Source organism: Stomoxys calcitrans, chromosome 4 (genome assembly GCF_963082655.1).
Source record: "Stomoxys calcitrans chromosome 4, idStoCalc2.1, whole genome shotgun sequence".
Lineage (NCBI taxonomy): Eukaryota > Metazoa > Arthropoda > Insecta > Diptera > Muscidae > Stomoxys > Stomoxys calcitrans.
In genome coordinates this window covers 56,052,116-56,077,964 of record NC_081555.1, presented here as the reverse complement: position 1 = coordinate 56,077,964, position 25,849 = coordinate 56,052,116, and the positions used below count along the sequence as shown (strand labels likewise).

At 40.7% G+C, this 25,849-nt stretch overlaps 2 protein-coding genes across 2 annotated transcripts; one reads left to right on the top strand and one right to left on the bottom strand.

Moving 5' to 3' along the window:
- Window positions 1–1,414: 1,414 nt before the first annotated feature.
- On the top strand, window positions 1,415–16,378 carry LOC106090303 (FAST kinase domain-containing protein 5, mitochondrial). Its single transcript, XM_013256458.2, has 4 exons — window positions 1,415–2,399; window positions 9,614–10,394; window positions 15,732–15,904; window positions 15,974–16,378. Exons 1-4 carry the CDS (start codon window positions 1,503–1,505, stop codon window positions 16,061–16,063), a joined length of 1,941 nt encoding a protein of 646 aa, XP_013111912.1. The 5' UTR covers window positions 1,415–1,502; the 3' UTR covers window positions 16,064–16,378.
- Window positions 15,546–25,631, bottom strand: LOC106090304 (mitochondrial ornithine transporter 1). Its single transcript, XM_013256459.2, has 6 exons — window positions 25,401–25,631; window positions 25,270–25,341; window positions 22,625–22,989; window positions 22,469–22,553; window positions 16,467–16,572; window positions 15,546–16,401 (listed from the first exon to the last, which is right to left on the bottom strand). Exons 1-6 carry the CDS (start codon window positions 25,405–25,407, stop codon window positions 16,110–16,112), a joined length of 927 nt encoding a protein of 308 aa, XP_013111913.1. The 5' UTR covers window positions 25,408–25,631; the 3' UTR covers window positions 15,546–16,109.
- Window positions 25,632–25,849: the final 218 nt, after the last annotated feature.

The following is a 25,849-nucleotide window of genomic DNA, read 5'->3' as shown; positions in this document are numbered from 1 at the left end:
GATCGACCCCGGCCATATCATACCTCAAAACAGCATTTGGGAATCCATTACTAACATACCGATTGATATGGTCCAAGAGTGGACATCGCCTTAATCAAAATATGTGCAATAGGGGTCACCAATTACTTGAGGTCATTTTCAAGACTGCATGAAAAAATTGAGATATTGTACGAATTTGAATCATCTTTAGTTTTATTACAAAATTCAAAATTGAACGATAAATCTGCAACATTTTAAAATTTTATACAGCCGGCGATTTGATTATTGCAATCTGCGTTGGCGGCACGTCAAGAAAAGCCTCGGCTTTGTTCTCTATATAACTTTAAACCAAGATATATTAGTTTATAGGTAGTAGCAGCTGCCCAACAACAAAATGTTGAGAACACTTTCTGCCAAAATCTGTGATTAGTGGAACTTTGATTTTGTGTATGTTACTAGTTCGAGCCATTTTTTGTTGTGGTACTGGTATGGTTTGTTAACTATATACACACCCAACCAAAATCGTTGACAGATAGTGCACTTCGCGAGAAAAAATTGTACTCAGATGTTTACTATACACTACCTTGTAATTATGTTATGACTTTAGTATGGTCATGACATAATTACCAGGTCAATATTTTGTTGTTGGGCAACTGCCACTATCTGTAAATGAATATATCTTGAGTATGGTTAAGAACCATAATGCATATAAACAACGAACACAAACTCAAAATCAAAGTTTCACTAATCACTGATTTAAACAGATAGTGCACTCGATTTTTTGTTGTTGATCAACTGTTCCTAACAGAATGAAAGCGTTGAGCTTGGTTTTTGAGCGTCGCGTTAAAAAAATGCAACCATTTTCATTGACATTTTCGACTTTTGGCTACTACTATGTTCGTTTTTGACAACATTTTTTTATGATTACTTTTTTAGATAATAGATTTTGAAGCATAAAAACTTTCTGATTTCATTCAGTAGTATTAAGTTTTCATTGAGATATTTATAGTGTTTCAAAAAGTAACGGTGAAAAATATGTGTTTTCAATTGTGAAAAACGAATATAGTACCAGCTTTTGACGATTGAAAGTGAAGTGAGCGTTGTATTAAAATATGGAACTCTACAAACAAATGGCAAAAATTCAGCACGCAAAAGTTAAACAATTTGTAACTTAACACTTATAAATGTGGCAGCACTGAATAACGCTCATTTGCAAGTGTCAAAGTTGAAAAATCTTTAACTTTATTGCGTTGCTTTTGTGGTATTTGCGTGCAGAGTTGCATTTTTGCAACGCATTTAAAAACAAAGCTCAATACGCTCATTCTGTTTTGGCCTTGAGCGTCATTCTGTCATACGTGAAGTAGGGTTTTTCTGCTGCAAATTCTTACCACAAAAGAACACGAACTCACCTATTGTTTTCATCTCCAGCTGTTATTTTTTTAACAAACGCGAACTTAAACCTAAGTAAATCTTTTTCTCCGTTTATTAAATTATGAAATAAAAAATTAGAACTTATTCAAAAGATGATGTACCGACAATTACTGCCAAAATTTCTCACTAATAGAGCACGACTGCTGTCCTCCAACCTTGCAACTAATGTCACAATGAGAAGATTCCGGCTCGCCCCAGCGGCATTGGCCAAAATTTATATGGATCGTGAGAATCTGCATGCCCACAAAATATTAAAGGAATCGCTAAAACCCTACCAAATATTTCCCATCAATGCGCACATCACTTCCATACCTTATTCGCCAGAGTTTGAAAAAATTGTAAAGTGCATGCCGGAATGTGCCAGTACTGAACAAGTGTTCCACCATTTTTTGAGTGTATGTGACTACTGCCATAGAACTAATACGTTAATATCCAATAGAGACTTTACGGCATTCGTCCAACAGTTCTGCGATCGCATACACTTGCTTACGGACGACCAACTCAAGGCGTCCTTACAGGCTATTTCCCGATTGCCGCAAGAGGAGAATGTGCGCTCACGGAATTTCGTAGAACTATGGAACGTCTTGGATATTGAATGCTGTCGCCGCATAGAAAAATGGAAGACGGACGAACTTTTGTTGGTGTGCGATGCCTGGTACAATTTAAATCTGGCAAGAATTTGTGAATTCGTTTGGGAGGCATTGCGTAAACTTGGACGCAAAGTTATCAAAATGCAGCCCCATCAATTGGTACAGACAATGTTCTTGTGCAATGTTATGCGCCGATCTGTGTTTGATATGATTGATTTTGAATTTAACTTGGCCAAGTGTCTCAAGGATATGTCTCTGGCTGAATTAGGTGTGATGTCAATGGGTTTCTTTAAAACGCAGACACCTATCAGAAATGGAGAACTGTTACAGCAAATATATGAACGGTTGATGTCTGAATTGCATCAAGTGGATGATATAACATTTGTAGCCATACTGAAGGTATGTGGAATGTTTTGACAGTAAGTTATGATACATTTCTTCGTTAGAACTGGTACATATGTAGCTCTGGAGAACTTCTCGATATCATAAAGCTGCTGTTACACGATACATTGCAACTTTTTCGATTAAGTCGCACTTTTATTGCATCAACCATACATGTAGAGACATGTCTTTAAAAAAGTACAAAAAATATATGAATACATGCCAATTAGAGCACACTCTTTTCGTATTTGACATACATAAGGCAAATACTTTGAATACAAAAAGTAACAATTCATATGGCAAGCCTTAACGTGTAAAAGCAGCTTAGGAAATACCTACTTGCACATTTCCCAAATAATGTTTTCGTAAAGCTTTCTATTGTTGAACCCTAAGGGTCGATTATGGATGGTCGCGCAACTAAAGTTGCGTTGCCAACAGATAGAACCATGAAATATAAATGAGTACAAATTTGGAAATTTTTCTCAGTTTTTGTTAAATATAAGTGTTTTAAGCATTCGGCTACAAAAGTAAATAGTAAAAACACATGCAATTTATTACAGATATGAAAATTTCTATAGCAAATTTGGCCGTTGGTAACTCAACTGAAGTTGGGTTGCAATCTACAATCGATCCATTAATTATTATACCAAACACTTCAAAGCACAACAATTTTATTATTGTAGCCTATTACGGATGGTTAATGAATTATAACTTAACCTTATTTCTCCCAAAGGGAAGTGAATCGAGCTAATGACCATGGGAATGAATATCACAAGAAATTGAAGAATTAAATTGATACATAAAAGAAATTGCCAGACAACAGAAGGATTTGATCACTGACAACACGCCTTGGGCATATGCTTCAAGCAGGTCAAGTGCTATCTTCAGTACAGTAGTGTCGCTCTCTAACCTAAGGTCTGTCGGGCCTACAGATCATAGCTTGATATTTTGCAGCGTCGAACTTAAAACCAAATGCAATTCTGTATTTAAGTTTGGTTAGCACAAACTAACTCCTCCAGCCATTGGATCATGTGTCGGTATCGCTTCTATTTCTCTCTGTGTGATTTCATCGTTTCAAATAGCCGTTTTTCCAGCTTCAATTTTCTTTCACAAGCATATTAATGTGATGCGCTTTAACCAGTTTGGCTTTTGTTCTTTTGGTTGTTTCGTTTCGTTTTTGTTTGGTGTTTCGCAAGTGAATACGCAATAACAACTTCTTAGTCCATATTTTTGTTGTTGGCTCTTACACGTACGGTCCCTTGTGTAGTCTATTACGGCTGGTCAATGAATTATGCCTTTTACGTCATTTCTTCCAAAGGGGGAGATGAAATCACGTAACGTAATTTGATCTAGATTAAATAAAAAAAATTAAATTTATACCTTTTAAAGCTTTGATAAGAATCAGCAAACACTGACAGTGATCCCAATTTTTCGTTGATGGCTAATATTTAATTTTTGCAATTCGAAAATCTAAGCTACATATCTGTTTGCTGGAATTATTTAAAAGCTCTATCTTGCATTAATCCTTCTGTACCCAATAGGTTCCCCAAGGATTTTTTCCAACTTTCTTCATTAATTTTACTTATTCCATAATTTGATTATTATGAATCCGATGGCAGCCGGTTGTACGTACCGGATTGACCTGATGGAGTCCTTCATCGGCAAGGACTGACACCTCAGCGTACGTGTTCGTTCTTTTTCGTCATGGGAGAGGCACATCCCGGAGTGGCTTTCAGCACGCTTCTGGTCAGTGCCGGGATTGAAAAGAAACCCGGACCCTGGTTCTGTTCGGCTTGGCAGAACCGCCTCCATCATCGGTCAGTATCGTAGTGTACACCAGCGGTGCATGGAGTGGGTATATTTCCGATCTTGCTCTAGTGCTCCCGTCACTACGGGAGTATAGTTGCACTGAATATACTGCAAGGTGCTGTGCGAATATAGACAGCAGTGGGTCGCAAGCGTCGTTGTCGTTGCCCTCAGCGTCCTCGTCGTCGGACTATGTGATCCCACCAAACTCTTCCGTGCGGCAATATAAGCAGCAGCAGGACCCCAGCTCCAATATTGCCGGGAAGTGTATTATTCTTGCTATGAATAGAAACGGTTTCCGAGGCAAGATCGACGAGATAGTAGATTTTATGAGTTGGAAGACCATATTGGTTGCAGCGATCCAAGAGATAATGCCTGCAGCCTATACAGTTGCCACAATGTGCTACGTAAAGATCGCTTAAGAAGTGGAGGTGAGGTATTAGCCTTCGGATACACCCTTCCGGGCAGTTTATACCCATTTCGCCTGCGCCTGTCGCTAGTGACTCCTACATGGAGTACATGAGAATAGAAGTCAGGTCCGGTACTGTCGAGATAGAGTTATACAACGTGTACATACCGCGGATTGATTATTGTGTCTCAATTAATGGCCAATTTTACAGGCCAGATATTAGAGGCCTACTATTTGGTCAAAATCGTCTAGGAAATTTTAATATGCATCAGGAGATATTAATGCGCATCACATTCCATGGCATTCTCCCCTAGTTAACGACCAGCGGGGCGCGCCGATCGTTTATCAATCAGAAGAAGGCCGATTGGGTCGGATTCATAGAGTACACCAATCGCAGCTTCAGTGAACTAACACCCTCCTCAAATGTGCTAGTTGCCGAGAGGAAATTCCGAGATATCATTAAGGCAACAGACGCACGCTTATACCAGCCCGTCGAATACCCCAAATAGAGCCGAATTTGCCGTTTCAGTGGTACTCGCCGAGGAGCGTTATGGGATTCGTTGCACGGACCCCACTAACCCCGGTACTGGTACTGGCCGAGGAGCGTTATGGGATTCGTTGCACGGACCCCACAAACCCCGGAATCAGCGAGCTGAATCTGGAAATAAACTGGGTATTCGACGAACATAAGCGAAATTTGTAAGTGGACCACTTGGTGCAATGTAACTTAGGTTCCGGTTTAGGGAATATGTGGTCTACTGTTAAGTCACTCTCGAAACCCAGTAGGGGATGACAGGACCTCAGACACTCTTGCGCCAGGTTGTCCAACCGTAAATTTTTTGGCGGCAAATTCCCATGGCGCTAAAGGGAATACTCCTCCCGATCCTCCTTGGGGAATTTTCAATCGCCGTGTTCAGCATGGCACTGGACCTATCGAATTCATTCGATAGATCAGCCATGGCAAAGTATTTGAGGCCTTTGCCGAAACGTCCATCCAGGAGGGTCGCAAATTATTTGAGTGGTCGTCAGTCATTTATGGAATTTAATGATAAGAAGACTAAACACTGTAGAATAAACAGGGAGCTCCCCAAAGCGTGGTGATAGCTCCGGTACTATTTAACCTCTACCTATCCTCCATGTCACCCCCTCCAGACGGCATAGAGATCGTATCATAGGCGGACGATTGCACAATCAATCATGGCATCAGGTCCTCGAACCATTGATGATATCTGTGATAGGTTAAACGTCTATCTCAATGAATTTGCCGCTTATTTCGCAGCAAGAGATTTGAAGATATCTGCTACCAACACTGCAGCCACTTTGTTAACTATAAATACCAGGTGAGTAATAAGCTGAATGTGATAGTCGATGGAGACACGATTCCGGCGTGTCCTAAAATACTTGGTGTCACATTTGACAGCTCTTACACATTCTCCTCTCATGCCACAGCAATTTGCAATAAAGTCAACGGCAGAAACAAAGTCCTCAAGTCACTTGCCGGCAGCGCTTGGTGTGCTGACAAAGATACTTGTTTACCATATACCAAGCAATTGGCCGGTCTGTAGCAGGTTATTCAGTACCAGTGTGGTCTCGTCAGCTTTTGACACGCAGTGGAATAATATTCAGATCTGTTAGAAAGCCGCTTTTCGAACTGCGACGGGCTGTCTCCTCAGTTCTAACGTGGATCACCTTCATCACTAGATAAAGATCCTACTAGTGCAAAGACATAAATACATGTTGTCTAAGCAATACCTTCTGTGTTGTTGTCGCAGGGAGCATCCACATTATTATCTTGTGGATAGGTATCCACCGCCCAGAAGCCCTAAGGGATCTGCATGATCTAGAGCGTGAGTTTCATCGCTAAACAGAGAACCTCTAGATCAAGCGGCATATCAAGCGGGTCTAGACAACATTCAAGCAGATACGGTAGCAGACGCGATGGATAGCTACCGGGTGAATGTGGTCCTTAGAGAACGACCGCCTCCCAATGCACCAGAAGAAATTGACTTCGCTCGGCAAATCAAGGTAGTTCTGTCTTAATTACGATCCAGCAGATGAAGTCGCCTCAACTCTGCACAGCCATACCCAGGGGCCGAATTATCGCATACGTGATCGAGTAGGCTTTAGTATCGAATGAGATTTCGTCACGTATCAAATGAATGTATTACCGCACTCGAAAACTGTCGTATCGAAATTTTTCATGTGGCTACCGATTATTTTTTACATCAGAGTTGATTTGTACATATGTTTGTGGCAAAACAAAACAACACAAATACATAAATGACAATTAACATCTACCCGGTATTTGTAAAAAATATGAATTTATTGAAATTTTTGGAAAAAACGTGAATTTATATATAAAAATGATTGGTTACATTGCTTTTGTAGTGCTTGTCGTCCTCTGATTCTAAAGAGGATACTTTGCGCGTATTCGCAGGGAAATGATAGATAAAATTGTTTTAATGTCACTTTCGAACAAAGCGTACGTAAATAGTCTAAATAAAATATTTATATTATTAATATTAGACTTACCGGATAGCTGTGTGAAAATATTTTTTATTGATTCAAAGTACGAAAATATGTGGACATTATTTAGAATATAATCACTTCTTGTTCTTTATTCGGCATCATTTGTTCTTTACATATCGCCTTCCCTTGGCTACAGTTTGGATTTTTTTGCCAAATTTAGATGGCCATGAATTGAGTCATTTCATCATTTTGTAGCCCATTTATTTTGCATAAATTATTCCTAAATATGAAAAAGTATGTATTTATTTATTTAATACTGTTATTTTATTTTATAATAACACTCAAAAACTCTCATTTTTACTTTATTTCAACTATTAAAGTCAAGAAACAATTCTATTCAACAATACTATTCGATTGCTCCAGAGCTCACGATTGGATTTCGAACAGCTGATACTCGATTATGCTCTCGTTAACGAATGCCATAATCTCGAATGTCGAAAGTGCTTATTCGATAACGAATGCGGTAATACCAAAACAAAAATTTTCGAACAATTTTACTCACGTATGCGGTAATTCCAGATCGCTCTGGACGCACTTCATCTTAGTCGCAGAGTGAATCGTTGAAAACTGGTTTCGCTCGATTCATTGATTTGTAGCGATTTTACTGAACTTTTTCTATTTTACCTGCGTTAAGGCACGATAAGGTCCTGTGAAATCTCGTCAAAATTGTTTGCATTTCGCATTTTACAATTTAAAAATGGCATAAGCAACATTCAGAGATAGTAAGCTCCATAACTACGCTATATCGGGATATATCTCGAAATATCCCCCTATGAATATGCGTACAAATGTCTTGATAAACCGTCTCGAGCATTTAAACTCGTATTTTTTTATCCGATTTCTTTGAAATTTGGAACAGTGAGTTGAGCCAGTGCCACCCGGCCTCTCATTGAGACTCTCCGCTCTATAGCGCCGATAGTCCGCAACTGCCTTTGCAGCTACTCCGTATGGAGCATTCGACTATCCGCAACCTGTGGACGCGCTCGATAGCTCGCAGCTAAGCACCTTGTGACAGCAAAGAATACCACACAGATCGGTCCTCAAAGTTCCAGTTTGTGTAGTGCAGAAAGTTATCCCGGCACGGCCGGCAGTCGACGTTTTGTGTAAAAAAAGTCGAAAATTCGAAGTCGATTTTCAGTTTTAAGAAAAGAAAGCTGCACAGAGATACAAGTTTTGCTTTGCTGCTAGGTAAGAATTGTTTCCCATATTTTTTATCCAATAGGATGGATCCATGTTCGAGGATGGGCTGTTTAGGACTTTATCCAGATTCGACTCCAGATTTAAAATCTTCAGATCCTTAAGGGCGCATGTCCGAGATTAAAAATCGTAAGCCTTTGAAATGCGAATGTGGTCCATATGGGTCCAACTTTAGGTGCACGTCCCATTCTTACGTACCCACAATGTGTGTGTGGGGGTTTTTGCTCTGAAACCCAGATTTTTGTTTCGACTTGTCTAAAATTTAGCAAGCGACATTTTCTTGGCATGGGAAAAGTATTTTTCAATCCCTGGACGAATCGAACAATATTTTATAGAAGCTCCTATATAAGGGTACATTTAACAAATAGATATTTTTGCACCGAATTTAGTGAAGTCTAGATGGAAGTTAGAATAGATAGACTCCGATTTGGTGAAGGCGGCCTGTTTTCATTTTTAATTTCATTTTTGAAAAATGGTCTTTGATAATCCCGGATACATAAAAGCGGATAGAATAGAGATGTTGTTGTTGTTGTTGTTGTAGCAGTGTGTTGTACACTGAGGCGGCAGCCCTTGCCGATGGATAACTCCATCGGGTCAATCCGGTACGTACAACCGGCTGCCATGGGATTGTTGAATAGTCTTAAAGTCGGCTTACTTGGGATCCCTAGTACAAGGCCCGAAAGCGTCGGTGATACCCGGCCGGCCTTTCACTGCGAATTTTCAATCAACACCGGTGAAGTGTTCGCGACTGCAATTGCAACCACTCCGTTATACGGCATTCCACTATCTGCAAACAAATTGGAAGTCCATGTGGTTAAAAGTGATGGCGACGATTTCGTGAGGGAGATTTTCAAGTTGCGATAACTGAAAAATTCTGATAGATCTTGGAGATAAATGTTTATCCGTTCACACAGCTCATTGATGTTATTAGGTAGGCTTAGAGAGGTAAAGGTTAAACGGGATCGGGGAGGGAACGCCTAACCAACATCAACTGCTCAGAACAGTATGGTTTAGCCCTTAGAATGGTCCATTTAGCCATGTCGTTCAGTGGGTGCATGATAAATTATCTGCCAAAATGAAGCATCCCCTCGCAACCTTGTCTCGTTATGACAATGAACACCACACAAATTGGAGCTCACAGTTTCAACCCGTGAGGTGCTCATAGCCATCCCGTACGGGATGTCTGGTATCTTTTATATATCCAGTCTATTCTAACCGTATGATCTATTCCAATGATTACAATTTGAATAAACTTCACTCATATTTTTACAAATAACTATTTATGTTTTAGGTGCTACGCTACAGTTCCAAGCTGCCTCAAGTCGGTACTATGATGAAACTCTTGGATAAAATCTCTGAAGAAATATTTGAAAATTTGAATCTACTTACCTGCCTGCATGTGGCTCTTCTGGGATGCGAACTCCAATGTTGCCACGATGAACTCATTGAAAAAATTATAAATAAATTTCACAACGAAATTCACACTACTAGACTTAAGGACTTGGAGCGAATATCATTGGTTGTGGCACTGTTCAATATAACTACACCAAATAAAATCGAAGATGCTCTTTGTGAGAAAATTCTTCGGTCATTGAATGATCGCATTGATGAAATAGTCAAACATCCTAAATGTTTCACAAACTGTTTGCATTTCCTAACGCTGCGTGGTTTTTATGACAAGGAAATGTTATCAGCGGTGTTGGAGAAAAGATTTCTAAAGCATGCTGTCGGCTCGAATCTGCCAATTTGTCGGGAAATATTTAATTTGGACACATTTGTGAAGGTTAATTTACAAAACGACGGGTACGGTGGGTCGCAATTGGCAGAAAAACATCGTCAAACCATGGGAAAGATGCAGACACATTATATTCCGGAACGCAATTCTAAGTACAAACTCAATGCCACAGATAGTGTTTTGCTGCAAATGAAAGAAATCGCTGATGTCCTCTTGCCCCATTGTAAACTGAAGCACATTCTCCCAAATTACGAAAGACCAGATGTGATTATTTGCTACGATCGTTTTACACGTACCTCAGTTCCCATTTCTGATAATTGTCCAGAAGACTATAGTGGTAAGCATTGAATTTGGCTCGATATTATTTAATTGTAAAGGGTGATTTTTTAAGAGCTATGGAACGACTCATGATATCGATGTGGTCGGCTAGGCGAGTAACATGTTTCTTGTGAGTAGTAAGAGAACACGATAAGCTGTCTCCCTGTCTGAAACCTCGTTCAATTAATGTTTCGGAGAGATTCTTTCTTATTCTTACTGAGGAACGTGTATCAGCAAGTGTCATCCTGCAGAGTCTTATTAATTTTGCAGGGATACCAAACTCATACAGGGCTTGAAATACCTTTGAACGTATAGGGCTATTGCAAGCGGCTTTGTAGTCAACAGTGAGATGGTAGGTGTTGATTTTTATACCCTCCACCATAAGATGGGGGGCATACTAATTTCGTCATTCTGATTGTAACTACTCGAAATATTCGTCTGAGACCCCATAAAGTATATATATTCTTGATTGTCGTGAAATTTTATGTCGATCTAGCCATGTCCGTCCGTCCGTCCGTCTGTCTGTCGAAAGCACGCTAACTTCCGAAGGAGTGAAGCTAGCCGCTTGAAATTTTGCACAAATACTTCTTATTAGTGTAGGTCGGTTGGTATTGTAAATGGGCCATATCGGTCCATGTTTTGATATAGCTGCCATGTAAACCGATCTTGGGTCTTGACTTCTCGAGCCTCTAGAGTCCGCAATTCTTTTCCGATTGGGATGAAATTTTGCACGACGTGTTTTGTTATTATATCCAACAACTTTGCCAAGTATGGTTCAAATCTGTCTATAACCTGATATAGCTGCCATATAAACCGATCTGGGGTCTTGACTTCTTGAGCCTCTAGAGTGCGCAATTCTTATCCGATTGGAATGAAATTTTGCACGACGTGTTTTGTTACGATATCCAACAACTGTGCCAAGTATGGTTCAAATCGGTCCATAACCTTATATAGCTTTTATATAAACCGATCTTGGGTCTTGACTTCTTGAGCCTCTAGAGGGCGCAATTCTTATCCAATTTGAATGAATTTTTGCACGTAGTATTTTGTTAAGATATCCAATAACTGTGCCAAATATGGTTCAAATCGGTTCAAAACCTGATATAGCTGTCATATAAACAGATCTGGGGACTTGACTTCATGAGCTTCTAGAGGGCGCAATTCCTATCCGATTTGGCTGAAATTTGGCAAGACGTTTTTTATTGTTACTTTCAACAACTATGACATTTAAAGTACAAGTCGGTTCATAACCTGATATAGCTGCCATATTAACCGATCTGGGATCTTAACTTCTTGAGCCTCTAGAGGTCGCAATTATTATCCGATTTGCCTGAAATTTTGTACGACGGATTCTCTCATGACAATTAACATACGTGTTTATTATGGTCTGAATCGGTCTATAGCCCGATACAGCTCCCATATCAATCGATCTCTCTATTTTACTTCTTGAACCCACAAAGGGCGCAATTCTTATTCGAATTGGCTGACATTTTACACAGGTCTCCAACATATAATTTAATTGTGGTCCAAACCGGACCATATCATGATATCGCTCTAATAGCAGAGCAAATCTTTTCTTATATCCTTTATTTTGCCTAAGAAGAGATACCGGGAAATGAACTCGACAAATGCGATCCATGGTGGAGGGTATATAAGATTCGGCCCGGCCGAACTTAGCACGCTTTTACTTGTTTATTTTATTTTTTATATAGCTGCCATATAAATCGATCTTGGATCTTGTCAAATATGTTCCGAATCGGTCTATAGCCTGATACAGCTTCCATATGAACCGATCTCCCTATTTTACTTCTTGAGCCTCTAGAGGGCGCAATTCCTATCGGATTGGGTTGAAATTTGACATGACGTGTTTCGTTATGACTTCCAACAACTGTACTAAGTATGGTTCAAATCGGTTCATAACCTGATAAAGCAGTCATATAAACTGATCTGGTGTCTTGATTTCTTGAGCCTCTAGAGGGCACAATTATTTTCCGATTTGGATGAAATTTTGTGAAACAGTTTCTCCCATGACCTTTAATATACGTGTCAAATATGGTCTGAATCGGTCTATGGCCTGAAACAGCACCCATATAAACCGACCTCCCTATTTTACATCTTGAGCCCCTAAAGGTCGCAATTCTCATTCGAAGTAGCTGAAATTTTATGCAATGACTTCTACTATGGTCTCCAACATTCAATTCAATTTTGGCCCGAATCGGACCATAACTCGATATAGCTTCAATAGCATATGATTTCTTATCTTTTTTCCTTTGTTTGCCTAAAAAGAGATACAGGGAGAAGAAGTCGACAAATGCAATCCATGGTGGAGGGTATATAAGATCCGGCCTGTCCGAACTTACTTGTTCCTTCTCGGGTCTTTTCCAGAATTTGGCGCAGTGTGAATATCTGATCTACGGTGGATTTACCAGGTCTAAAGACGCATTGATAGGGCCCAATTATCCCATTGACTTTAGGTTTTAAGAATTTCTTGTATGCGAATATCTTGTATATAATAGGGAGGAGACTTATTCCATCGTAGTTGGAATAAACTTGGGAAAAATGCCCCCAAACAAATGAAAGGGAGTTAGGATAAAAAATTGTGAATTTTATGTTTTTAATAAAAAAATGGTACCACTTCCTTTTACTTACGAAAACTTTAAAATATATGGAAATTATTTTTCACTTTTTCATCAAAAACAAGTACAAATTTTGTTAGGTTCTCCCGGTTTAAATATGTCATGTACCCACCATAGAAGTTCTTCTTAAGTTTTTCAATTTTATTGGCACTTGGTTCCAAGTCGGATACTAAAGGGAGGTCCCTTAGTAGAATCGGACGGCACTCAATGATGTGCAAGAAGTCTTCTGCTTGTTTCTTAATGGAATGTTCCTGGGCAATTATTCAAAGATACTTGGCGCCACATTTGCCAGCGTGTACTCCACAGGAGTAGGAATAAATCCATAAGTCGCTTTTCGGTAGCATTATGTCCAGCAGCCATCCCAACCACCATGAAAAGCGACGGGCAGGGAAATGTCGATTAGATCTTCAAGTACTAGCTCCATAAAAGTAGGCCTTTAGATAAAGCGGCGCATCAGACAGACCACAACAGCATTTATGACGACGAGGGAGAAGCAAACCTCTTTCTTACGATTCAGCCTCCTTAAATCCTTTTAGCAAGGGTAAACGCCAACATGCAGGATGTATGCCTCGCATGCAGCCAGGAACAACACGACACAATTATCTGTCCACCGGACCACTTTAGAAGCATCTAATTTAGCCAAAGATTGTTTGGATGAAGACGGAAAGTTGTTATCACAACACAGAAATATGGTGACAAGCTGTAGGCCACAATTGTGATCTATTAAAATACAAAAATTAAAACAAACATTACAAAAGCAACACTAAATATGTTTGTAAACTTTTTTAGCAACCGTTATAACTTATTTTTGCTTTTTTCCATTTTATGTTTTTTTTTTCCAAAAAATAACAGTCAAATGTTTAGCCAAATAAAACAGCCGAGGCAAACCAGCTTTTTTCGAAAATTCGAAATTCTCTCTCCCATATTTTTTCTCTTCCCATTCAATCAGAATAGGAGGATTTTATTCGAGGGAGAAATTTATTCCCTGGGAGTTTATTTCAGACTTGGGCTGCTAGAGGTTCTCTCTTGTAGCGCTGAACCTCACGCTCTAGATCATGTAGATCTACCTTAAGGCTTCTGGGCGGTGGATATCTATCCACAAGATGATGATTTGGATGGTCTCTGCGGTAACAGCCCAAAAGGCATTGCTTAGACAGCATGTAGTTATGTCTTCGCACTGGTAGGGTTTTTTCTCCTGATGGAGGTGGTCCATATGAGAACTGAGGTGACAGCTCATCGCTGTTTGGAGGTTTTACACACTTAGTGTTCGGAATAATTTCCCCATCGGCCATCGCAGTCAGCTCGGCATTCACATTGTAGTGAACAATGTGGCTGGAGATTTGGTAGTAGATATCCTCAAATTTCTTGCAGTGAAATATGAGGCAAGTTCGTTGAGGTAGACGTTTAACCTATCGCAGTGCCAGAGATATCACCCCGCCTTGGGGAACTCCCTGTTTCACTCTACGGTGCTTCCACTTCTTATACCTAAATTCCACAAATGACTGGCGATCACACAGATAATTCGCGACGCATTCAGGCCTGGCTGGAGGGACGTGTTGGCGATGTCCTCAAATAATTTGGCATGGACCGTCCTATCACATGGCCTGGACTGATTGAAGCCACAGCAAATGTGTGCGGCGATTGCATGCACAGCAGTTGGTGTGCTATGCAGTCTTCTAAATCCATGTTGATGCTTGACCAATGGAAACTCTCTTACGAGTTTCGGGAGGAGCCTTCGGCCTTCTTCTGATTAATAAACGTCCGGCGCTCAGAGGTTATGAAGTCGGGTGGTCGGTCGATGGTGAGAATTATGGGGAGATGGTCTGACCCCAAAGAGATGACGGCTTACCAGGATACGTCACTCAGGAGATCAGGGGATGCAATGGAAATGACTGGCGAGCTGCTACACCTCCTCGTAATCCTAGGGGGGGCATGCTCATTGACCTTCAAAACGTGGAACCTTCAATCTGCTCTGCCAAAGTTGGTCGTTACCTATGGGAGAATGCCATGAAATGTGATGCGCATTAAAGTCCCCTGGAATCAGACGATTAAGGCCAGATAGTAACCCGCTTGTAAGCTTGCCCATTAATTGGGACACATCTACCAACCGGCGGTATGTACACGTTGTATAGCTCTATCTCGGCAGTACCGGACCTGACTGCTATCCCCATGCACTAGCGGCAGACGCAGGCGAGATGGGTCTATATTGCACGGAATGGTGTATCACGAAGGCCAATCCCCCACTCCCATTCCTTAAGCGATCCTAACAACTGTGGAAACTGCAGGTGGTGGTCAGCTTTGTCTCCTGGATCGCTGCGATCAATAGGTTCTTTCATAAAATCCACAATCTCGGAGACCGTTGCAATTCAGTAGCAAAAATGATACATTTCTAGGGGGTCAAATAGTCAGAGAAATATGAAACAGTTGGTAACATATTGCTGCGTAATATTAGGTACCTTTGTGTAATATTGCCATATCCTCTAAATTGTGTACGGGAAACCCAATTTGTTAACATTAATAAATTAATGTACCGGTTAGTTATCACGAATTTTATTTTTCTACGAGAATCCGGCCCTTAGTTTTATTACTACGTAAGAGTATAACAATTTTAAAAATATTTTCAGATTTCAGATGGATCCTATACAATTTACAATTTGTTTACCTTTGCTCAACGTTGGCCCTTATTTTTTTGTTTTTTGTTTTCTTATTTCTATATGTAGGAAAAATCTTAACCAGGGTACTCGTTTTGGGTGATAAATTGAGCAATGATATCCAGACCGTTGCCCTGGTCATTGCGGGCTGGAATAGTGTGGTGAGGGGCAAAAACCGTCATACAGGTCTTTTTGATATGAAACTAAAACAATTGCGTATTCTTGGCTATAAACCTATAGTGGTAAGTTTTTTTTATATACATAAAAGAACGTAGCATTAACGGATTTGTTTGTTTTACTTTTTTTTCAAGATATATTGGCACGAATGGCGTGAATTGGAAAGTCATCATGATCGTATTAAATTCGTTCAACGGCGTCTATCAACTGTGATAAAGTTATAGTAAAGTGTAAAAGATAACAAGTTATTCACTACAGAAGGAGCTAAGGTCACAAAAGTTCATTTAAAGTCTTTTTGGTATACTCGTAAACTAAGAATAGTGTGGCAGTAGCTGGTATTGTTCGCAATACGGAGGGCAGCAAGCCATTGTAGAGAGCCATTACACCCTCAGTTCGTGCTATCTCCAGGCCCACGGAGGTCATCGATCGCTTTAGATTGTTGACTTGTATACGAGATTTTATGACATCTGCAGGGAAGATACTAACCCACAGAGTAACACCACCAACAGCGCCAGCAAACATGGTTTTTAGAGCACCTATTTCTTCTTTGCTTTGACCAGGCCTATGGACAGAGTACCAAAGAAATCGTTAAAATTGCAAAAAGGAATGAAAAGAAAAATGACATACTTCTTCAATAATTCACGTGTTCCTTCGTAGCCTCCAAAGAAAAAGAAGTATCCTGGCATTTCACGCATAAATGTAGATGTAAGACCCCGAAAGAAACCTGGAACGCCTGTACAAGGAGAAATTGATTGTAAGTATATATCTTTTATGTGAAAATGAAAGTATTGCGCCTTATATGTTAGTTTGTTACCTATAGAGTCAAAAACGGCTGAAGCTATTTTCATGAAATTTCCGCAGATGTTTGAGTTTAACTCCTGATGGACATAGGGTTTCCCATTTTTGGTTATCCGAAGTGGGAGCGTACACTCCCCCTTACCCGTATTATCGAAAACGCCAGAACTCGGTGATAGTTGGACCGATTCAAGCGAAATTCTGTTTGCGCGCTTATGATAACTCAAAAACACGAAATTGGTTTAAAACTTTGGGGCCAAATAAACTGGGGGAGCGCACAACCCAAAAACTACTCAAACGGACATGTTGACCGATTGCAACAATATAGGTATCAAATGAAAGGTATTTAAGAGTAGAATTCGAACTTGATACCACAATTTGACCCCAAGTGTCGGAGGCCCGCTCAACCTCAAAAACCGCCCAAATATGACATGTTTACCGAGTGGGGCAGTATGGGTATCAAATGTAAGGCAATTGAAATTAAAATACGCTACTTATGTAAAAATTTGTTAAAAAGCCTGCCAAAACCACCCCCAAACGGACATATAGTCTGATCGGGACAATATGGAATTGAAACGAAAGTTACTTACTTTTTCCTTGTTTGAACCTTTGAATTGAGCGGACGTATTTTAATTTCGCTCCGCAAAAATGTTCTGTACCTTGTAGGTAGTTATTTTCGGAGAAATGTTTTAAGTCTCCCAGGGATAGGTACGATAGCGTTATCCATTAGGCGGTTGATGATATGCGTCTGTTTTCAGTGGAGCGGCAGATCTAGAGCACAGGAGTAGACTTAGAATGGACTCTAAAGACCAAACAGCCATGGTGGTGGTATCAGGTCGCAGCATTTTGTCTGCTACTGAAGCCTCGACAGGTGGAGCGGCTGTGCCAGGTTCCAATAGCCGACAGACAACTGGTCAGCAGGGGCTTTTGACGAAGACACTCGGTTCCAGACTTAAGAACAAGGCCGAACCTATTAAATCCTAACATGCCTATATTTTGAGTAAGCCTTCGGCCTTCTCTGATAAACCAATACGCTCGTCACGAGGTTGGAATAATAAAAGGCGCATCGCTCTTAGGTTTATTGAGAGGATTGGCGCGAGAAATTATATAACTCCAACCGATATGGAGAGAGACTTCCTTAAATGGGCCCGGAGATTTGTTTAACGGGCTACACTCTAAATTTGGAAACGGCACCGCAGTTGCGGTCACCTGGAGGGCATCCCATGCCCAAAATAACTAAGGCGAACAGTAGTAATATTGTTCCAAGGGACTTTGCTAATGTCGCAAAGGACAGCTTGGGGTGGTAGTTGTCGACTGCATACCTAAGAACAATTGGAGTGGGATAGACACTGGCCTGTCATCTGTATACTCCGATGTCCTTGAGTAATTGCCTGGCCCTCCTCTCGTCTGTGACGATGCAGGCAGGTATCGGGGCCGATACAATCAAATTGCTTTCGGGGATCAACGTTCAGTTGAAATGTATCGTTGCGCCCAAAAGAAGATTGGTGAGATCTGGCCAGGCGCGGCATTTGATTTAGTCAAGAAGGAAGATATTTATTCTCTACAAATGGCACACGCTTGGATATCAAGGATTCCCTCAGATCCTGAATCCATTTTTGTGGGACTAAGGGAATGAAATACCAATCTTTCAATCACTAGCTGAAAGATTGGATGAGGCTGATAGTGACCATGCAGTATTCGGACAAAATTCCGACTGTCTCGTAGTCATCAAAAAGTTTGAAGGAGTTGTATTCGACGGATTCAACAAGTTGGAACTGAAGGTCTTAGAAGCGTTGGTATTAGGGAGTCAAGAGACGACTCAACAGTTGTTGCTGAACACTTGTCTGAGGAAGTATCAACCGTATCTCTCCTGGCAGATTGCAGGAGACTAAAGATCACCCTGCCACGATTAAAACAGGAGGCGAAGGCGTCGAAAAGGGACCCGACATGCCCTCTGTGGGTGTGTCATGCAGTTGGATTGGTGTGCGCCGGTTGGGAAGGATGGACCTTAACAGGTGCTTCGACAGCAGCAGCTAGTGAAACAATCTTCCACACCGCAAGTGTCCAGTGTCCTGAAGGAGAGGGCTTCCACTGCTTCCTCAACTGCCCCTGGATGCGTAAGGAAACTCATCATGACAAGATCGATCGTGCCGGGGATACTTTGAGCTCCAATCAGTGTGATGTTCTTCGTTATCACGAGAAATTTAGCGGCAACTGCAGTCGCGGACAATCAGCGGTATCGAGTGGAGAGTCTCAATGAGAGGCCTAGTGGCACCGGCTCTTGCTTAAATACTTAGTGCCTATGATGCTCGATACGGGAAGGCGAGTACTTGGCGCATTTAAATAACCAATGACCATCATATTCACGCGGCGATCGGTCGTTTGACGACGATCGCTACCTCCACATTCAAATATGGCTACAACAACAACAGTCTTGTAAAGATGAACTCTTGGCGGACTCAGAAGGCGAGGCTAACGGAACAGTGGTAGAACTTCTGAATCCTGACTATGGTTCGGTTTCTGTAGATAAATCTTGACCATTGTAAGTCGCTTCGGCGACACTGAAGATCCTTCTGATGGTGGGAGGATTTGACGTAGTTCTTATCCAGGAACCATGGGTGTGTGGAGGAATAGTTCGTGGACTAAGAATTCCTGGATTTAAACTACTCAAGGGTGCGAATCTTCGCTAAGAATTGAAGATTCAGTTGTAGCCAGCCTTGAAATGAATAGGTCTCATGATTGGCTGGCTTCCCTATATATGGCACACAATTCGGAGATGCGGCCTTCAAATCTAAAGTTGCTGGTTGGAGCTGCTTCCGCAGGAAAATAGAGACTCACTGTAGGAAGTGAATGCACATCACCATATATGGAAGTTCGGATATAAACAAAAGGGGTGAGCTGCTTATCGAATATATTATGGGTTAGGTTAGGTTGAAAAGAGGGTACAGATATTAATCCGCCCCATGCCACTATGGACATACACCTTAGCCAGTAATCGACTTATTGTGCGGTCTAAATACTAAAAAATTAACCTCGAAAAAGAAAATCTATGTTAGGAATTTGGTGCTATTTATAAAATCCCTAATTGTTTTCCATGCCATGTCTCTAAGTTGGTTTATGTCTGGTACTGTGTCCCCACCTAAGTACCGGTGTCTTTTAGCCGCGAAAGCCGGGCAATGACATTGGAAATGCTTCAACGTCTTATTATCTTTCCCAAATGTCCCACACACGCTATCACTTGCCCCATGTGTCCCGTTATGATACCAATAGCTACACTGAACTCCTTACTTCCTTTCAGTTATAGGCTCGTACTCTCACGATCCGGATCACCCCATAGAATTTTCGCCGTCCTACCGACTGTTTCGCTGTTCCATAGTGTTACATGCGCATTCGTTGTCCACGGCCTTAACTCGGACTGCGTCGACCCGAAAGGCTTCGGGTTAACCAAGTTTATTGACGACAGTCCTCTGGCATTCACCCCCAAATCCATTCTGCCATCGCCTTAAGTCTCATCGTCGCAATGGCTGCATACATGACATACACTTAATCTGTATGTCAATGGGTCGGATATCTAGAAAAGTCTTCAGTGCCCTAGTGGGCATGGTCCTCATCGCTCCGCTTATGCCACATGTTCTCTGAACCTGTTGTATGGTCCTTATGTTGGCTGTGGCGTGCCCTGATATTTATGTCATGGAACCCACAATTTATCCACCTGTTCCTTAGCATATGGTTTATTTAGTCTCTAAGGGCCGGGTCCGCCCAAAGGGCCAAAGGGGGCGCCATATAGTCCGCCTCCTTCTGTAGTAACGCCGGAAATATTCTATCAGGTCCGGGTGACTTCGTCAAGGCTTCCTTGACCATAAATTCCGTTACGATAAGTCTTTGATAATCCTCATTATTCCACGATTCCGGTGCCTGCGTGACTCCCGTCGTGTTATGTGGAAAATGCGTTTTCATCAAAAGCCTCAGCATGTCCTCTGTTGTTTCTGCTCTTACTTTCAGTTTGGACATGGGTTTTTGAGAAAATTTTTTATCTTGGAGGCGTCATTGATGCTGTCGACCTGTTCGCAGAAAAGCTTCCAGAAGACACGTTTTGCTGCTCTGGTAATCTTATTGCCACCAACCTGACATTTCTCTACGGCCAAATCTTGCTGCCCGTGCGGCACCGGCTCTTGCAGAAATACTGAGTGCCTATGATGCTCGATATGACAAAGCGGGTTATTTGTCCCAATACGCATGGAACAATTTCATAAAAATCGGTCCAGACTTAGGTATATATTTGCATCCGATATGACATTTAAAGACTTAGTTTTATTTGGCGTGTGCAAAATTTCATTGAAATCGAATTGGATTAAGAATGTTCCCATATATATCTTTCAACCGATAGGGCCCTTAAAAGCTGTAGTAGCCACAATTTAGACTTATATAAGAAAATCTTTCAAGGTTCTATTCGATATTTCAAAATAAATATTCATCAAAATTCATTCAAATAATTCATCATCAAAATAAAAAAAATTTCTGTCGCAAATTTTTGAGTTAGCGCATGAAAGTAACAACTAAGAAGGCGGGCTAGATTTCAACACTCTTGCTTCAGCCTGTTAATTTAAAAACAGTGATACAATATTTTTGAACTATTTAAATAATTGGTACTATATAAAGTACTCGAGAAGTACGATTTTCAAAATGAAAATTTGTACACACTAACTTCTTAAAAAAAAATCGTAGTAAGCTGTAAGGACTTTTCGGAGACTACCGTGGCACAGAATGTCCGCCTATGACGCTGAAGACATGGGCGAGAATAACAAAAAAAATTATCTGCGGTGGTTATACCCTCATAATGCTCGCGACATTTGTCGTTTGAACTATTTAAATAATTGGTACTATATAAAGTACTCGAGAAGTACGATTTTCAAAATGAAAATTTGTACACACTAACTTCTTAAAAAAAAATCGTAGTAAGCTGTAAGGACTTTTCGGAGACTACCGTGGCACAGAATGTCCGCCTATGACGCTGAAGACATGGGCGAGAATAACAAAAAAAATTATCTGCGGTGGTTATACCCTCATAATGCTCGCGACATTTGTCGTTGTAGGAGTATATTGTGTTTTATCCATTCGTTTGCTAAGTTAGTGTCCTGATCTAGGAATTTAGTGACAATTTGGGTTGCGTCCTGGTCGAGTACGATTGGCTGTGAAGAGTGTCTCGTGGTCCCAGGTTACAATCAGGACATACAACCAATACGTTGTCATTAATCCTAGCTCTGTAGGAGTTGAGGCGGCTGCATTTGGCAGAACACAATTGAGCCAGGCCTACTCTGGATTCAGCACAGCTTCCCGTGATAACGATAAACACCACACAATTTGAGGCTCAGAGTTACAGCACGTGTGGTGTTAACAGTCATCCCTTTTCGGCAGGGAGGAGATAGGTATAGAAATGGGTATTTCTGAAGAGAAGTCCTGTTAGTTGCATTCTATTGATTTTTATGATAAGTTCAGGTATTCACACCCAACAAAACTCTGGTTTAATTAAAAACGTGATAATGAAAAACAATCAGGATTGATAGCAAATCGGAAGAGACTAGCTATCAATGCCATAAAACTAGCAAACTAGCAAACGCTAGCATTTATCATTTGCTAAGTATATCGTTATCTACGGCATTGAGCTGCTGGTCAAGACACACCTACAAAATTCCACCAAATCTTTTGTTTTTGCGTCTCTACAACAATTGAGATGTCCTATCTAATCATAAGTATTTTCTTTGCCAAGAGATACTAAATTATTTTCATACAACTCTAATCTAATGTTGACACAGCAAACAATCACATTACCGTACCTTCAGTAGCCATAATATGTTTTGTTAATTTCCAGGGGGTTATGGGCAGATTATTCTTAACATTTTGGGGGTTTTGTTGCTGCATCTAAATGAGAAAAGAAATCACTTCAGTTGGTGCAAACTTCAATCAGTCATGAACTCAATTGTATTCCATACCTCTCGCAATGCTTGCAGTTTGCACTTCACCAGTTCGGTGGGACAGAGAGTGAATGTGGAGAAGAAAGCCGCCAAGAAGCCAGCGAAGGCGTGACCCACAACTGGCATATCTTTGACATTTTCGATATTCATGCCATAGGCCACCACCTTCTGGCAGCCACCATAGGCAGCGAATAGCACTGAATTTTCGGCCACGTTCGCAATGACAGCTGGTACAGAGCCGGCATATAAGCCACGAAAAATTCCATCTGTACGATAAGTTTTTACAAAACAATCGATCATATTTTTATACAATTGCGGAAATGATTGTTGTTTTACTTTCACCGTATCAAGGGGCTGGGAGACGTAAACTTGTAAAGCACCACCTGTAAATAATAAAAAACACACAAAGAGTTTGTAGTAGTTTGATAATTGTAAATATGAGGCCAGTTAGAGTGATAAGGAACTTGCATTTTTGACTATCTCATCATTTTTTAAAAGTCTAATGCGGAGGGAAGTTTAAAAAGCGAAAAAAATTTCAGCAAAATTGATGAATTGCACTCCTTATGGGCTCAAAAAGGAAAAACTGTGAGATCGGTTTATATGGGAGCTTTATCGAGTTATATACCGATTTGGGTTATACTCAGTTCAAAGGTTGAAAATCAAAAATTTCAGCAAGGAGCTCAAGAGGGACCGTTGTATGTAGAAAATACAGCAGATTATGGACCTATGTACCCGGCACGGAATAGCTGTGAGCACCAAACAGGCTGAAACATTGAGGTCCGAACTGTGTGGCATTCACTGATGTGACGAGAAGCTTAGCTGCGAGCTACCGGGTGCGTCCACAGGTTTCGGATAGTGGAATGCTCCATACGGAGTAGCTGCAATGGCAGTCGCGGACAATCAGCGGTATCGAGCGCAGAGTCTCAGTGAGAGGTCGGGCGGCACCGGCTCTTGCACAAATACTGAGTGCCTATGAAGCTCAATATGACAAGGCGAGTTATTGGCACCTTAAAATAACCAATGGCCAACCTGTTCCCGCTGCGATCGGTCCTTTGGAACGGAACGAGCTTGCTCACCTACAGGAGCAGAACGAGGATCACCACCTCCACATGAAAAAGTGGCTACAACAACATGAATCTTTGTATGTGGCCCAATTACAATCCAAACCAAATTTTTAACGCCTAGATTTACTGCTTTGAATGTAAGCGTGCTTTCGACTGACAGAAAGTCAAGACTATCAGGAAAATATATACTTCATAGAGTCTCAGATTAATATCAGTTACAAATGCATTTACGAAGTTTCTATATGGTGGAGGGTATAAAACAACAACATCCATTATTCGCAGATATTTATGTTTAAATGGTGACAATATGTACAACGAATAATTGGAAATATTTTTTTTGACCAAAACATGCAAAAATATATTTAGTCACAAATCCAGATCATGTGTCAAAATGAAAATCGAATCAAAAATGTCTTCGTAAATCACAAAATATAAAGCCTGCCTCGGCCGAAATTAAAAAAAAGTAAATTAAAAGTCGAATATCCCCAAAACTTCCTCAAAATTCGAAAATCGGACCAAAAGTGAAGATTTGGCACTCAGAACAAATTATCGAAATGCCGCATAAGTGACCAACTCTAGGGGCCTGCCAAGCGGTTACCGGACCACTTAGTCGGTCCGCTCATAATACCCGCTGTTCTCAAACGGCAGATTTTTTACTAGTTTTTTTTTGTCTATTTTAACTCAATGTGTGCACGTTAAACCGAGGTCGCTACCAACTCGGGCGCTTCTTTTATTTATGTAAATCGATGGGAATTGCAAATACGACGATAAGTCGATTTGAACTTCTGAGCACCGATAAGCCCCAATGTATGCGAGCGGCTAAAATTAGGTACATATATAAAATACACTAATGCCCTTATGTGGCATGTAATGTGAACTTAGAATTTTATACAACCCCACACCGCTGTTAACAAAACTATTGTTTTCCAATGACAATGGTTGTTTTCGGTTGATTTAGGAAGAGAATTTTCCTGGGAATTCCGTTTCGGGAAGGGATTTCTAAATTGTAAAATGGGCGAGAAATGTGAGAATTTACGGGACCAGATTCCCGGAGATATTAGTAGTACAGGTCAAGTACTAAAAGTACTAGCCTCATACAGACTGTCGTAGGTCTGCAATCCACTGGAGATTTTATTTGTCACCTGATTTGTCTGGAATTTAGAGTAGGGACGTTACTACAAGAACATGGTACAGGGTATAACAAATTCTCTCCGGCCGAAGTTTGCATAATTTTTAATTGCTACACGCACCTCCGATAGTTGTGTTTATTCATCGTATACAATGCATCGATCATCACCCCGTCTGATTGTGGATTAGGTCATAAATACCCATCATTATTTTTAATTTCCCGATTTACGAACACTAGTTGGTGTCTTACAATTTCCTCCTTCATGCATATGCATTCATTCATATGTAAATTTGCCAATTACGCGACACTAGAAACTTGTCTAGTCAAACTATTCTCCAATATGTAGTGTCTGATTAGGCTAGAACCCTATTCTAGAAATGCTGATTATAACATTTTGCGCGTCATGTAAGACACCTAGCGGGAACCGTGTATTTTTATGAAATATCTCACCATCATTGCAGACAACTTACCCAATGAACCTGCTGTGAAATCAATAAAGCCTTGTCTCAATTTTCTATCCGGGGTAACTGGAGCATTTTGATCTGAAAATAGTTAAAAACCCATAAGGTATTCACATCGAATGACAACTTTTGCAACATACCTATCATGTTTGATGCTCTTGATTCTTTGTGTAATTCGCAAGTAAACAACAATAGGTATTGTCCAAAAGTGCACTTCCAACTTCAGACCGACAGCCAGATACTTTTACTGTAACAATAACAACAACAAAAAACAACACTATCTTCTTATAGCATTAGACACGAGCTCTCTGGAAAACGGTACTCCACACAGCACTCCTGACACACAACTAGTCAATGGAATGTACACAAAGAGACCTAAGGCCTCCAGAAGTTCTCAACGAGCCTACCAATCGTACTTGTTAGGGTATTGTTGTCTACTCTTGCAGTCATGAATAAGAGACTTATTTGCCATTGTACACTCAAAAAAGTTTGTTAGCAGAGTTGCAAAAACATTTGAACACACCAAAAATTGTCCAATGACATCCTAGAAGTGTCTTATGTAAATCATACAGAGGAGAGATTACGTAAA

Bases quoted from the DNA above. Each gene is read 5' to 3' on its own strand.
- LOC106090303 (XM_013256458.2), top strand. From the start codon at position 1,503: ATGATGTACCGACAATTACTGCCAAAATTTCTCACTAATAGAGCACGA. The intron at 2,400-9,613 runs GTATGTGGAATG...TTTATGTTTTAG, and splicing joins CATTTGTAGCCATACTGAAG to GTGCTACGCTACAGTTCCAA. The intron at 10,395-15,731 runs GTAAGCATTGAA...TTCTATATGTAG, and splicing joins TTGTCCAGAAGACTATAGTG to GAAAAATCTTAACCAGGGTA.
- LOC106090304 (XM_013256459.2), bottom strand. The intron at 22,554-22,624 runs GTATGGAATACA...TTTCTCATTTAG, and splicing joins AACTGCAAGCATTGCGAGAG to ATGCAGCAACAAAACCCCCA. The intron at 16,402-16,466 runs GTATGTCATTTT...CTCTGTCCATAG, and splicing joins ACACGTGAATTATTGAAGAA to GCCTGGTCAAAGCAAAGAAG.